This window comes from Pseudophryne corroboree, chromosome 1 (assembly GCF_028390025.1).
Source record: "Pseudophryne corroboree isolate aPseCor3 chromosome 1, aPseCor3.hap2, whole genome shotgun sequence".
Lineage (NCBI taxonomy): Eukaryota > Metazoa > Chordata > Amphibia > Anura > Myobatrachidae > Pseudophryne > Pseudophryne corroboree.
This window is the reverse complement of record NC_086444.1, coordinates 595902119-595914704: the sequence shown is the minus strand read 5'-3', so window position 1 is coordinate 595914704 and position 12586 is coordinate 595902119. Positions and strand designations below refer to the sequence as shown.

Sequence of the window (12586 nt, the reverse complement as noted above, 5' to 3'; positions counted from 1 at the left end):
TGTCTGTTCCAAGACTTACCGCGACTGCGTTTGACGGCATGGTGGTTGAACACCGGATCCTAAAGGAAAAGGGCATTCCGGAGGAAGTCATTCCTACGCTGATTAAAGCTAGGAAAGAAGTAACCGCAAACCATTATCACCGTATTTGGCGAAAATATGTTGCGTGGTGTGAGGCCAGGAAGGCCCCAACGGAGGAATTTCAGCTGGGTCGATTTCTGCACTTCCTACAGTCAGGAGTGACTATGGGCCTAAAATTGGGTTCCATTAAGGTCCAGATTTCGGCTCTGTCGATTTTCTTTCAGAAAGAACTGTCTTCACTGCCTGAAGTTCAGACTTTTGTAAAGGGAGTGCTGCATATTCAGCCCCCTTTTGTGCCTCCAGTGACACCTTGGGATCTCAACGTGGTGTTGAGTTTCTTAAAATCACATTGGTTTGAACCACTTAAAACCGTGGATCTAAAATATCTCACGTGGAAAGTGGTCATGTTATTGGCCTTGGCTTCGGCCAGGCGTGTGTCAGAATTGGCGGCTTTGTCATGTAAAAGCCCTTATCTGATTTTCCATATGGATAGGGCGGAATTGAGGACTCGTCCCCAGTTTCTCCCTAAGGTGGTATCAGCTTTTCACTTGAACCAACCTATTGTGGTGCCTGCGGCTACTAGGGACTTGGAGGATTCCAAGTTACTGGACGTAGTCAGGGCCTTGAAAATTTATGTTTCCAGGACGGCTAGAGTCAGGAAAACTGACTCGCTATTTATCCTGTATGCACCCAACAAACTGGGTGCTCCTGCTTCTAAGCAGACTATTGATCGCTGGATTTGTAGCACAATTCAGCTGGCGCATTCTGCGGCTGGACTGCCGCATCCTAAATCTGTAAAATCCCATTCCACAAGGAAGGTGGGCTCATCTTGGGCGGCTGCCCGAGGGGTCTCGGCTTTACAACTTTGCCGAGCTGCTACTTGGTCAGGGGCAAACACGTTTGCAAAATTCTACAAATTTGATACCCTGGCTGAGGAGGACCTTGAGTTCTCTCATTCGGTGCTGCAGAATCATCCGCACTCTCCCGCCCATTTGGGAGCTTTGGTATAATCCCCATGGTCCTTTCGGAGTTCCCAGCATCCACTAGGACGTTAGAGAAAATAAGAATTTACTCACCGGTAAATCTATTTCTCGTAGTCCGTAGTGGATGCTGGGCGCCCATTCCAAGTGCGGATTGTCTGCAATACTTGTACATAGTTATTGTTAACAAAAGGGTTATTGTTGAGCCATCTGTTGAGAGGCTCAGTGTTTTCATACTGTTAACTGGGTATAGTATCACGAGTTATACGGTGTGATTGGTGTGGCTGGTATGAGTCTTACCCGGGATTCAAAATCCTTCCTTATTGTGTCAGCTCTTCCGGGCACAGTATCCTAACTGAGGCTTGGAGGAGGGTCATAGGGGGAGGAGCCAGTGCACACCAGGTGACCTAAAGCTTTCTTTAGTTGTGCCCAGTCTCCTGCGGAGCCGCTATTCCCCATGGTCCTTTCGGAGTTCCCAGCATCCACTACGGACTACGAGAAATAGATTTACCGGTGAGTAAAATCTTATTTTTGTACCTCCGGTGATGCCGTGGGACCTTAACGTGGTGTTAAGTTTCATTAAGTCACACTGGTTTGAACCACTTAAAACGGTGGAGTTGAAAAATCTCACTTGGAAGGTGGTCATGTTATTAGCCTTGGCTTCGGCTAGGCGAGTGTCGGAATTAGCGGCTTTATCACATAAAAGCCCCTATCTGGTTTTCCATATGGATAGAGCGGAATTGTGGACCCGTCCTCAATTCCTGCCAAAAGTGGTTTCATCCTTTCATATGAACTATTGTGGTGCCTGTGGCTACGCGTGACTTGGAGGATCCCGAGTCCCTTGATGTGGTCAGGGCTTTGAAAATTTACGTGGCCAGATCGGCTACAGTCAGAAAAACAGAAGCACTGTTTGTCATGTATGCAACCAACAAGATTGGTGCCCCTGCTTCAAAGTAGACTATTGCTCGCTGGATCTGTAACACGATTCAGCAGGCGCATTCTACGGCGGGATTGCCGTTACCTAAATCGGTCAAGGCCCAGTCCACTAGGAAGGTGGGCTCTTCTTGGGCGGCTGCCAGAGGGGTCTCGGCGCTACAGCTGTGCCGAGCTACTACTTGGTCGGGTTCAAACTCCTTTGCAAAGTTCTATAAGTTTGATACCCTGGCTGAGGAGGACCTCCTGTTTGCTCAATCGGTGCTGCAGAGTCATCCGCACTCTCCCACCCGTTTGGGAGCTTTGGTATAATCCCCATGGTCCTTACGGAGTCCCCAGCATCCTCTAGGACATAAGAGAAAAGAAGATTTTAAACCTACCGGTAAATCTTTTTCTCGTAGTCCGTTGAGGATGCTGGGCGCCCGTTTCAAGTGCGGACTACTTCTGCAAGACTTGTATATAGTTATTGCTTAAATAAGGGTTTTGTTATAGTCTCATCGGTCTTGGACTGATGCTATGTCATTTTCATACTGTTAACTGGATAGTATATCACAAGTTATACGTTGTGATTGGTGTGGCTGGTATGAATCTTGCCCTTGGATTAACAAAAATCCTTTCCTTGTACTGTCCGTCTCCTCTGGGCACAGTTTCTCTAACTGAGGTCTGGAGGAGGGGCATAGAGGGAGGAGCCAGTGCACACCAGATCTAAAGTCTTTCTTAAAGTGCCCATGTCTCCTGCGGAGCCCGTCTATCCCCATGGTCCTTACGGAGTCCCCAGCATCCTCTACGGACTACGAGAAAAAGATTTACCGGTAGGTTTAAAATCTTATTTTTTCGACTTTGACAGTCCACCCTTTGGCAGTCACCAATAACTGCCACTATCTAATCAATAAACAGAAAAATATCTGCACAATATCTACAGAAGTTTGGATGGTCGGGGAAGAGTTGTAGGTGGGAAATATATGACCTAGTGGGATAGTAAAAAGCATGTATGTATGAATCCATGTCTGAGGGGCATGTATCATCGTGCCGTATATGTAATAAGCTTCGAGGTATTGCGAAGTATACATTAAATCCTTCTCATCCCGTATAAAGGGTCTGTAAATGGGCCAACAAACACTACCGAGCTCTTTTCGGCTTCTTGTTCCAACAAATGGGGTGCACATTTAGTTGATGATACATGGAGGGGGAAACATATGTGAGTGCTAGTATATGTGGATATCACCTGTCGACTGTGTGCCGTTAACTGTAGGTTGCAGAGATGAAGATAAGACACATATATGAAAATACATTCACATAAACATTTTGGGTAGGGCTGACGTCTTTTTCCGGATGGATGTATCTGGGCAGAGGGGGAAACAAAAGAAAAACGGGTGAAAGAAACAGGCCATGGAATTTATTTGCAATCCTTATCATAACACTGTCTCTATGGATGGGTCATAAATTAAATCTGCTGCTATAACAGCGCCCTCGCTCCTTAGACTCATCAGAGTTGTGCCGTGCTTGCGCCGCATTAGAATTCGAACATACCTAAATATCGAACCAATAATTATGACGACTCCCAGGATACAAAGGAGAAACTTACCCACACTCATAATAACATTCTGAGCCCACTCTCCTAAACCTGAGAACCATTTGCGTGGGTTCAACCATGAGACCCAGCCGGTCAGTTCATTACTCACAGTCGCTAAGGTAAGGTTGTGCTTCCTCCTGAACTCCCACTTCAACTGCAAGATATCGTCCATCTTTTGATCGATGTTCTCGGTGGGGTCGTCAGTGCTGTTCATAATATACGTACAGCACTTCACACCATATTGAGTTGCCAGATTAACACAGTACCCACCTGTCACGGCTGTGATATAATTAAGAACCATCCCGTGCTGAATCAGTTCCTTCTTGTAAGCTTGTAACTCCCTTCCCGTATACCTGAAGGTGTCGTGTCAGTGATATTATCTATCAAGTTCGCTAGCGCATGGGTATATCTATAATTTATAGTTCCTCTGGCAGTATGGGTGATGTCTAATGCGAGAAGTAATTGAATCCTGGTGGATTCGTGGATCAAATAAGAGGCTGCGTGCTCTGTCCTATCTATGAGGTGTCTCTTGATGATGTGTTCATAGTGAGTATGAGTATAAGGAGCCTGAGCACTGCGGTGAACGTCTATCATCTTATCATGGGTTATGGTCATGACCTCTGGCAGTACTCTCCCAATATAACACAATCCCTCTGAGCTCGGGGCAAGCCACTTGTACGCCTTCCTCCCACATATAAAATAGGCATCATCTGGGAGAACATAGGGGACAAAATATAACATCACCATATTACAAACTTTCCAAGTAAAGAAACCAATCCCTAGTTCTCCCATCTGCTCAGTACAAGTATCGGGCTGGATGATATGAGCACAATACCCTGGCGATACTTTTCCAACCCACACGGTCTTGCTTCCACAAGTATACCTATACTGAAAATACCTTCCACTGTTGGCTATTTGGCGTACAAGTTCAGTATCCTATCAGCTCTGTGTGAAAAGGTCATTGTCTGGTTATTCCACGTCACTTCCCAATTTCCCGGTTTTCGGTAATTGGAAATATTAAAACATAATAAGGACCTGTCTACATGATACTGGTGGAGCTTCAAACTAGGGGTCCTAGAGATGTTGAATTTCTTGTCCACCGGTCTCCCACCCCGTAATTCGAGTACCTCATCTATTGCTAAAGGGTATGGTACTAATCCTGACTTGCTCGGACCTTGAGATAACTTTGAGCACACCCAGCATTCTGTCTGGTTTAAGACCTTACCCACTAGTGAGTGGTAATCACTCAAAGGATGACGGTCCATGTCGATATTAAGGTTGGACTGACATCTCTGGATGCACCCATCCTCTACTATATTCTTACAATTCCTACAAATACAATATTCATCAGACAATAACCCCTTACAGTGCTTCCGAGCTCTTTGACTACCAGAGCGCTTACTGATGCCAGCCTTTACTAAAGTGATGCGCTGATCCTGAGATCCTACAAATTCATACTTGCCATCAGAACCCATTCCAGATCCCTGCTCGACCTCTCTGGGACCCTCACCAAAACCAGAATTACTAACAGAACCCGAAACGCAGTCTCTTGTGATCGATCCATTTCGTTAGGGGAAAGAAAGGAAAATGAAGGGGGAGGTGGAAGAAAATGGTACGACAACCGTTCTAGGTCTTGTTACTCTCTGTGCTCAGATGCCCTTCAACAGTCCTGCCTCTCAACTTTCCCGGAACAGACACTCCAGTGATACGAGATTCTCTACACTCTGCTCTTTGTCACGAGTTTTCTCCGGGTCAGCGACCTTCTTGCAGTGGGACGAGTGGACCCAAGTCTCCCTTTCGGCGACCTTCAATTCTGTCGTGCTGGTTAACAAGACTTGATATGGTCCTTCCCACCTGTCTATGAGGCAACCTGAGCGTAAGAAATTTTGAATCATCACTAATCCCCAGGCTCAATGTCATGACAATTACTGTTCGGTAGGTCAGGAATCACCAGCTTTAAATTTCTTTGTTGATTTCTCAGCTGCTGGCTCATCCCAACCAAATATTTCACAGTCACTTCATTATTACATTTCAAATCATCCTGGGGGTCTATCATTACATGAGGTTGTCGACCAAAAAGAATTTTGAAGGGTGATAGGTTAAGGGGAGACCTGGGAGTGGTTCTGATGCTGTACAACACTAGTGGCAAAGCTTCTGGCCACGACAATCCAGTTTCAGTCAGAACAGCTAAGCTTGTTCTTAATAGTGCTGTTCACTCTCTCCACCTTTGCACTCACCTGGGAACGGTACGGAGTATGCAGCTTGCTATTAATTCCCATCAGTTTGCACATGACCTGAAAGACTTCACCTGTAAAATGGGTACCCCTGTCACTTTCAATTATTCTAGGGATACCATATCTACACACAAATTCCTGCACAATTTTCTTTGCAGTGAACGTAGCAGTATTTGTGGCAGCAGGGAACGCTTCTACCCAGTTGGAAAATACATCAATACAAACTAACACATATTTTAAATTCCTACAGGGTGGTAACTGTTGTATTACCTGAAAAGGTCTGTCTGTCGGGGGGGATATGGGATGGCTCTGTTGGTATTGACTTACCAATATTCTTCCTCAAGCAAGTAAAACATGTCATTGCTCTCTTACCTGCATGAGAAGAGAATCCTGGCGCACACCAGTAGGCTCTCACCAGCTTACACATACCCTCTTTGCCCAGATGAGTCAGACCGTGTGCCGCCTCAGCTAGACTTGGAAGATATGCTCTGGGGGCCACTGGCTTACCGTGTTCACCTGTCCAAAGTCCTGAGGACTCCTGGCCATACCCCTTTGACCTCCAGACCGCCTTTTCCTGTAATGAACACAAATCTTGCATTTCAATTAATTTTTGTGTATTGATTGTGTTGAATGTCATCAGTGATGTGATGTTCGTTTGTATGGGGGTGCTGGCTGCTGATTTAGCAGCTTCGTCTGCCCGGCTGTTACCAAGTCAAAACTGACGATATGATAGTGAAGAAGTCAGCTAGTGCACCCCTGCTAACGGTTGCTGACAGTGGGGTATCGCTAGTGGACTCCTTAAAGTTCCTAGGGACCACAGTCTCCCGGGACCTTAAATGGAGGTCCAACGCTGACGCCACTGTCAGGAAAGCGCAGTAGAGGTTGTTCTTCCTCGGGTAACTAAGAAAGTTCAACATCCCACAGAAGCTCCTGCTCCTCTTCTACTCCGCGATTGTGGAGTCTGTACTGTGCTTCTTGATACTGATATGGTACGGCTCCGCCAGTGTGAGGGACAGATGCAGGCTCCAAAAGGTGGTCAGAACCGCAGAGAAGATCGGGGGCGACCTTCCCTCAGTCCAGGACCTGTACCTGTCCAGAGCTAAAAAGCGGGCAACGAAGATAGTGAAGGACCAGCTACACCCCGGCCACAGCATGTTTAACTTGCTTCCTTCAGGCAGGCGTTACAAGGCCGTCCTCGCCGGGTCCACCAGAAGCCTCAAAAGTTTTTTTCCCCAAGTGGTCCGCCTGCTGAACTCCTGAACAATGACTGACTAGACGTACATGTAACTCATTTGTGTCCCTACGGTATACCTATCTGTATGACTTTACTTGCCCCCACCACCACCTGTTGTATAGCAAACCAAAGACAAATTCCTAGTATACGCAAGTATACCTGGCCAATAAAGCGGATTCTGATTCTGATCCTGGTGTACTTCTACAGTTACATTCTCAATATCAGCAACTGGACTGGCGGTGCTCCTCCCAGCGCTTGCAGGGGGTGTGCAAATGGTGGTAGGAGCCTCCTCTTCCCATACTGTGTTGTGAAGATTAGGCCTAGACATCGCAATCGCAGAGAGTGCCAGCACCCCTGTATTTCCACAACACCCCTGTAATTTTACAGCATATAAATCTCACAATCCCGACGGTCGGCATGCCGACCAACAGGGACTATTCCCACTTGTGGGTGTCCTGACCGCCGGTTAAGCATACCACACTCAGGCTAGTGTACATTGATTTTCACTGCACCCTAGAATAATTCCAGCATACAAGACGAGTCCAGTGTACATTGATTTTCACTGCACCCCTGAATTTCTGTAGCATACAAGGGCCAGTGTAATGTTATTTGAACAGCAACACCCCTATATTTTACAGCATACAGCAGTGTGCTTTTAATTTTTAACTGCACCCCTGAATTTTTACAACATAAAGCACCCCTGTATTTTCCAGCATACAGGAGGACAGTGCCCCTGCACCCTGTACAACACAGTGACAACCAGGACAGCAACACCCATGTAGAGCTGCAGCACATGAAACACCAGTGACAGCCAGGACAGCACTCCTAACACAGCACAGGTACACCACGGTGACTGCAGCAGCACCCTTACAGAGCACACACTAACCCCACCTGACACCACCACCCACAGAGAGACAGAGTGAAAATGATGCGCGGCTGATTTATATAGAATCCATAACCTGTGAGATTCCGACAGCAGGATGATGACATTTTGCCTTGTTCTGGTTTCCGAGCTTGGCTGGAAGTCCCGAGCCAGTCTCGGATCCGGGCTCGGAGCGTAAAGTTCGGGAGGGGAGGGGGGGGGTTCGGTTCTCTGGGAGCCAAACCCGCTCATCTCTACTTATAATACATAAGTTGTGCATACAGTATTTCTTTAAATTGAAGTGTATGTCAAAAGTTGGTAATGCAGGATTACATTCTGTATATCCATATTTCTTAATTTATTGCTGGCTACGGAGTTTCGTAGAAAGACGCGGTTGCGTCGTGATGTCACGATGCAACTGTCATTCAGCAAAACTCCACCCCCGAGCAGAGTAGGAGGGAGGAGGGATGAGCAGCGCTGGGCTTGCCCCGGAAATCTTCCGGAATAGTCTGTCTCTCCAGTACAGATGGCCCCGGAGATTTTCCGGGCATGTTATTTAAGGGGTTAAAGCTCAGAAAGGGCTGTGGTGCCTCAACTACTAGTGTGCGTAGACTGCTGCAACTTTTCTCTGCACTGCGCGCTCATAGAGAGGATACTTTGGCGTCTGTAGGCTCAGATCTGGCTGTGTGTCACTCTGCATGTAAGACCCCTCATGTAGTTGGGATCTATGGGGGTCATTCGGATCTGATCGCTGCTGTTTTCGCACAGCGGGTGATCAGGTACTAACTCTGCATGCTTATGCACGCGCATCAGACAGCAACAAAGGGCATCGCTGGTCAGCGACTGGATGGTGAAAAAAATCCAATAGCATGGGCATTCGCAAGGTGATTGACAGGAGGAAGCAGTCTGTGGGTGGTAACTGACCGTTTACTGGGAGTGTCCGGAAAAACGCAGACGTGCCCAAACGTTTTCAGGGAGTGTGTCTGACGTCATCTCCGCCCCAATCAGCCTGATGTGATCACACTGTAGGAGTAAGTCCTGGACTGCGCAGAGACTGCACAAATTGGAATTTTGTAGCTCAGCGTATGCATGGGATCGCACACTTGCACAGCGAATATACACTCCACCAGGGGGATGGAGACTATCTGAACGCGGGACAGCAAAATTAGCAGACATGGTTGGCAACCATCGCTGTTTCAAATACTTTTTCTTTCGAATTGTGGGAATCTGATGGTTGCCAGCCATCGGATGCAGCTTTTCGATGCCCATCCGATGGCTGACCATTCTTTTTTTCAGGTGGGGACACCTGGAAGTGGTGTCCATAGCTCAGTTAGTGTGCAAAGTTATGACTACTTCTGCGCATGCACAAAAACGAAACAACACAATGGTATTACCATTGGATGCTTGCAATGTGATGGGTACTGGATTTGATGTCTGAAGCCCGGCAACCATTCTCCTTGTCTCTCCTTCCTCTGTTCTCCGCTTGGGCTTGGTTAATCTTAACTAAAATTCGATCTGGTGTATAGCGAGCGAGGAACCAACTTCTATTATAATGAATTCTTAGGCACCACTCTACACCCTTCTATACCCCAGTGTATGTATATTCCAGTGTCCCCTATGGAATCGGAGAAAGGGATTTGTCGGTAAGTACCAAAATCCTGGGGGGGGGGGGTTCCCCCCTCTTTCATTCTATGTTTAGATCTATATAAACCTTTGGCCAAACTTCCTCCTCTTTAACCCCACACACACCACCTATAGCATACACCTAGCCATGAATTTTGGGCCCAGCTCTCAATGTAGCAATTTCCTGGTCTGTGGGGATGCTATGGGTGTCTGTCTTTCTTTAAACCCACAGAGGTTCCTCCGACAGCTTTAGTGACCGTGAAACGTTTACACAATGCCCTGATCTTTGAGGAATCAAAGAAAGCAGTAGCATATCCTTTGACAGTGTTGGTCACATAACATGCGACAACACCTACGGATAGTAAACTGTAGTGAATGCTTCAGAGCGTTATACAAACATTAGTTATAGACAAGTCAATGGACAAAATCTCTGAATGTATGTACAGTATATACTTTTACCATGGGAAAAGCGATTTTGTTTTACAAAAGTATTTCCTTGATTTTACTTGGGCATGTTCGTTTATGTAAAATATAACAAACCGGAAAATCTAAACGATTTTTCCCTTTTAATTTTAGTTTAATACCTTTTTAGTAGCCATTTTAGCATTTGTTCATATTTACAGTCACATTTCTCTGTATCACGTGTTGAATCTACATTTTTGATTTTTGGAGTATTTATTTCAGGTTGATCATAATGTCACAAGACACTTGGATGATGTTCTGAAAAGGGATGATTGGGATATGCTGGTACTTCACTATCTTGGATTAGATCACATTGGACATTTAACTGGCCCACACAGTCATTTAATCGGACCAAAACTTTATGAAATGGACCTCGTGGTGAAAAAAATTCACTCTGCTCTGATGTTAAAAGTAAGCAATTTGCAGTTATCGTTTGAATGTATTCAGTTATTTGCTTTGTACTTAGATAATCACTTATCCCCCTTCTTTCCAGTGACCCAGAGCATTACTTTATAGCTGCTGCGTCTCCACATTGTAATAAAGTTGTATTGCTTGTTGAACTAGAGTGCCCAGGGAGAATTCAGTCATTTAGGTAGATGTATTGAGTAGTGATCATGATGAGGAGGGATCAGTTACTGTTAGGGTATTATTTGCAAAGAGTCTGGTTGAAAATCGGGTGACGTCTGGTGCTTCTTATCGGGTTTATGACTGAAATGTAAAAGTATAAATGCATTGTCTTTTTGCATTTCATGAAGAAACGCAATCAGAAGTGCCGGGTTGGCTTCGTAAATAAACCCTGAATTATATTTATGTTCTACATAAAAGTATCAGGGAATATAGTTTACTTCATTTTTAGTTGAGTGTCACTGAAACCATATCTTGTTTATACTTACGTATTCTTTCATTAGTCCATATTTATTCTTAACTTTTTGGCCCTGTCTTGCATATTACCTTGTTATTATTAAGATGAACCGCTCATGTAATTCAGAAACATATATCACTTATAGTAACCCCACCCCACACACACAAGCTTAATTGCAGTGAACGTGTATTAATACCCATCTCTTTCATCTGTGGGGCTGGGGGGATGTATGGAGTAGGTTGAGGAAGTACTACGATTGGTACCTCCTCCTGCCCTCTCTGATCGTGGACCAGTTGGGGGACCTTATCACTGCTACCACATGTCGTGACTGTGATCTCTGACTAGTCAGTCTGGGACTATCTCCTGGCAGTGTACCAGAGGGAAGAGCAGTGCTGAGGTGGGGTCAGGTTGGAGGCTGACTGTAATAGCTGTAGTGCCCAAGTAACGAGAAGGCTAATAAGGGGGCCATCATTTGGACAGCAGCCATATCTCCTTTGTGGACCTTTTTGTGTTGTACCATCCCCGACGATGCTTCCCAGTTTGTAAGCCCACTAGAAAGGACAAAGCAGCAAACTGTTAAAGCTCATCCTCCACATCTGCTCCGTGCAGGGAAGTAGTGTTGAAGTTTAGTGTGGAGATGATTTGTCTCCTCTTGACTCTACCATTCTTTGGTCTGTGTCTATTGCAGATCCAAGTGCTTTTGTTAAGTTTATTTTAATACATAATCTGTGCACGTCGTTATGCATTGACATAAACTATCCATAATTTATTCTTTTTACTTGGCCAAAGCTATGAGATTAGAAACCAATGATTTACCATTAAAAGTTTGCTTATAAAAAATTTATACATTTGTTCTAGGTTTTCAGGGGGAATATTTAAACAATGTACAGTGGCAGCAGGTCTTGTTTGTTCCAGATGTTACTCCAATATGCCCTATGCCGAATCTTATTCGTATCTTATGTGGAAGTGCCCAGTAGCTGCCCTTGCCTGTGGGGACCACGGCTGAAATGGCAGAGCCTGTTTGAGCTAAGTCTTTGGCCTTGACTATAGCTCAGCTCACACAGCTAGTGACCTGAGCAAGGACTCTCCCTCCTCTGCCCCTCCCGTTGGGGACACAGACGGCGACCTTCCTCGCCTTCTTTTCAACACCAACAGAGGTTTTTGTTACTGCGAAAAATATATCCCCCCCCCCCCCCCCCACACACACACACACACACACACACACAAAAACTGTGTATATGGAAAGGGTAAGGGTACAAAAAGTAAAAAGGGGAAAAAGTGGAGTGGGGGGGACTAGGACTAATTCAGAATAACACATAGCGTACAATAAAATATACACAAACACAATGAACAACTGTAACACACAGAACAGTTTACCAATCAATATAATAAACAATAATGGAGGTAAAAAAGTAGAGATTGAGGTCTCGGCTACTAGTAGTAAATCAATCGTCTATTTCAAGCAGAGAACTGGCTCCTTCTCCAGTACTGGAGTATACGTGCCAGCTATACCACTTAACTAGAGGGGATTTTGTATGAAACGAGTAGGGTAAACTTTGGGTCTCCATCACAAAAGCCTGGTGGGTTTTACAGATAATTTTAAGGAGTGATGAAGGTCTGGGACTCTTCCAGTTTTGCGCTGTTGTGGCCCTAATGGCAATAAACATATGACCCAACACGTAGCAATCTGCAGGAGTGAAGTTCTTTGTGAAAACGTGAAAAAGGGCCAATAAAGGGGATTCTTG

General features: G+C 45.5%; 1 protein-coding gene across 2 annotated transcripts in view; it reads left to right on the top strand.

The window, feature by feature from the left end:
- PIGG (phosphatidylinositol glycan anchor biosynthesis class G (EMM blood group)) overlaps positions 1-12586 on the top strand; it is an 81271-nt gene that overhangs the window by 19630 nt on the left and 49055 nt on the right. For both annotated transcript variants that reach the window (XM_063914271.1, XM_063914272.1), the window contains exon 4: positions 10202-10390. In XM_063914271.1, the coding sequence (XP_063770341.1) occupies positions 10202-10390 (189 nt within the window). The remainder of the gene's footprint in view (positions 1-10201; positions 10391-12586) is intronic.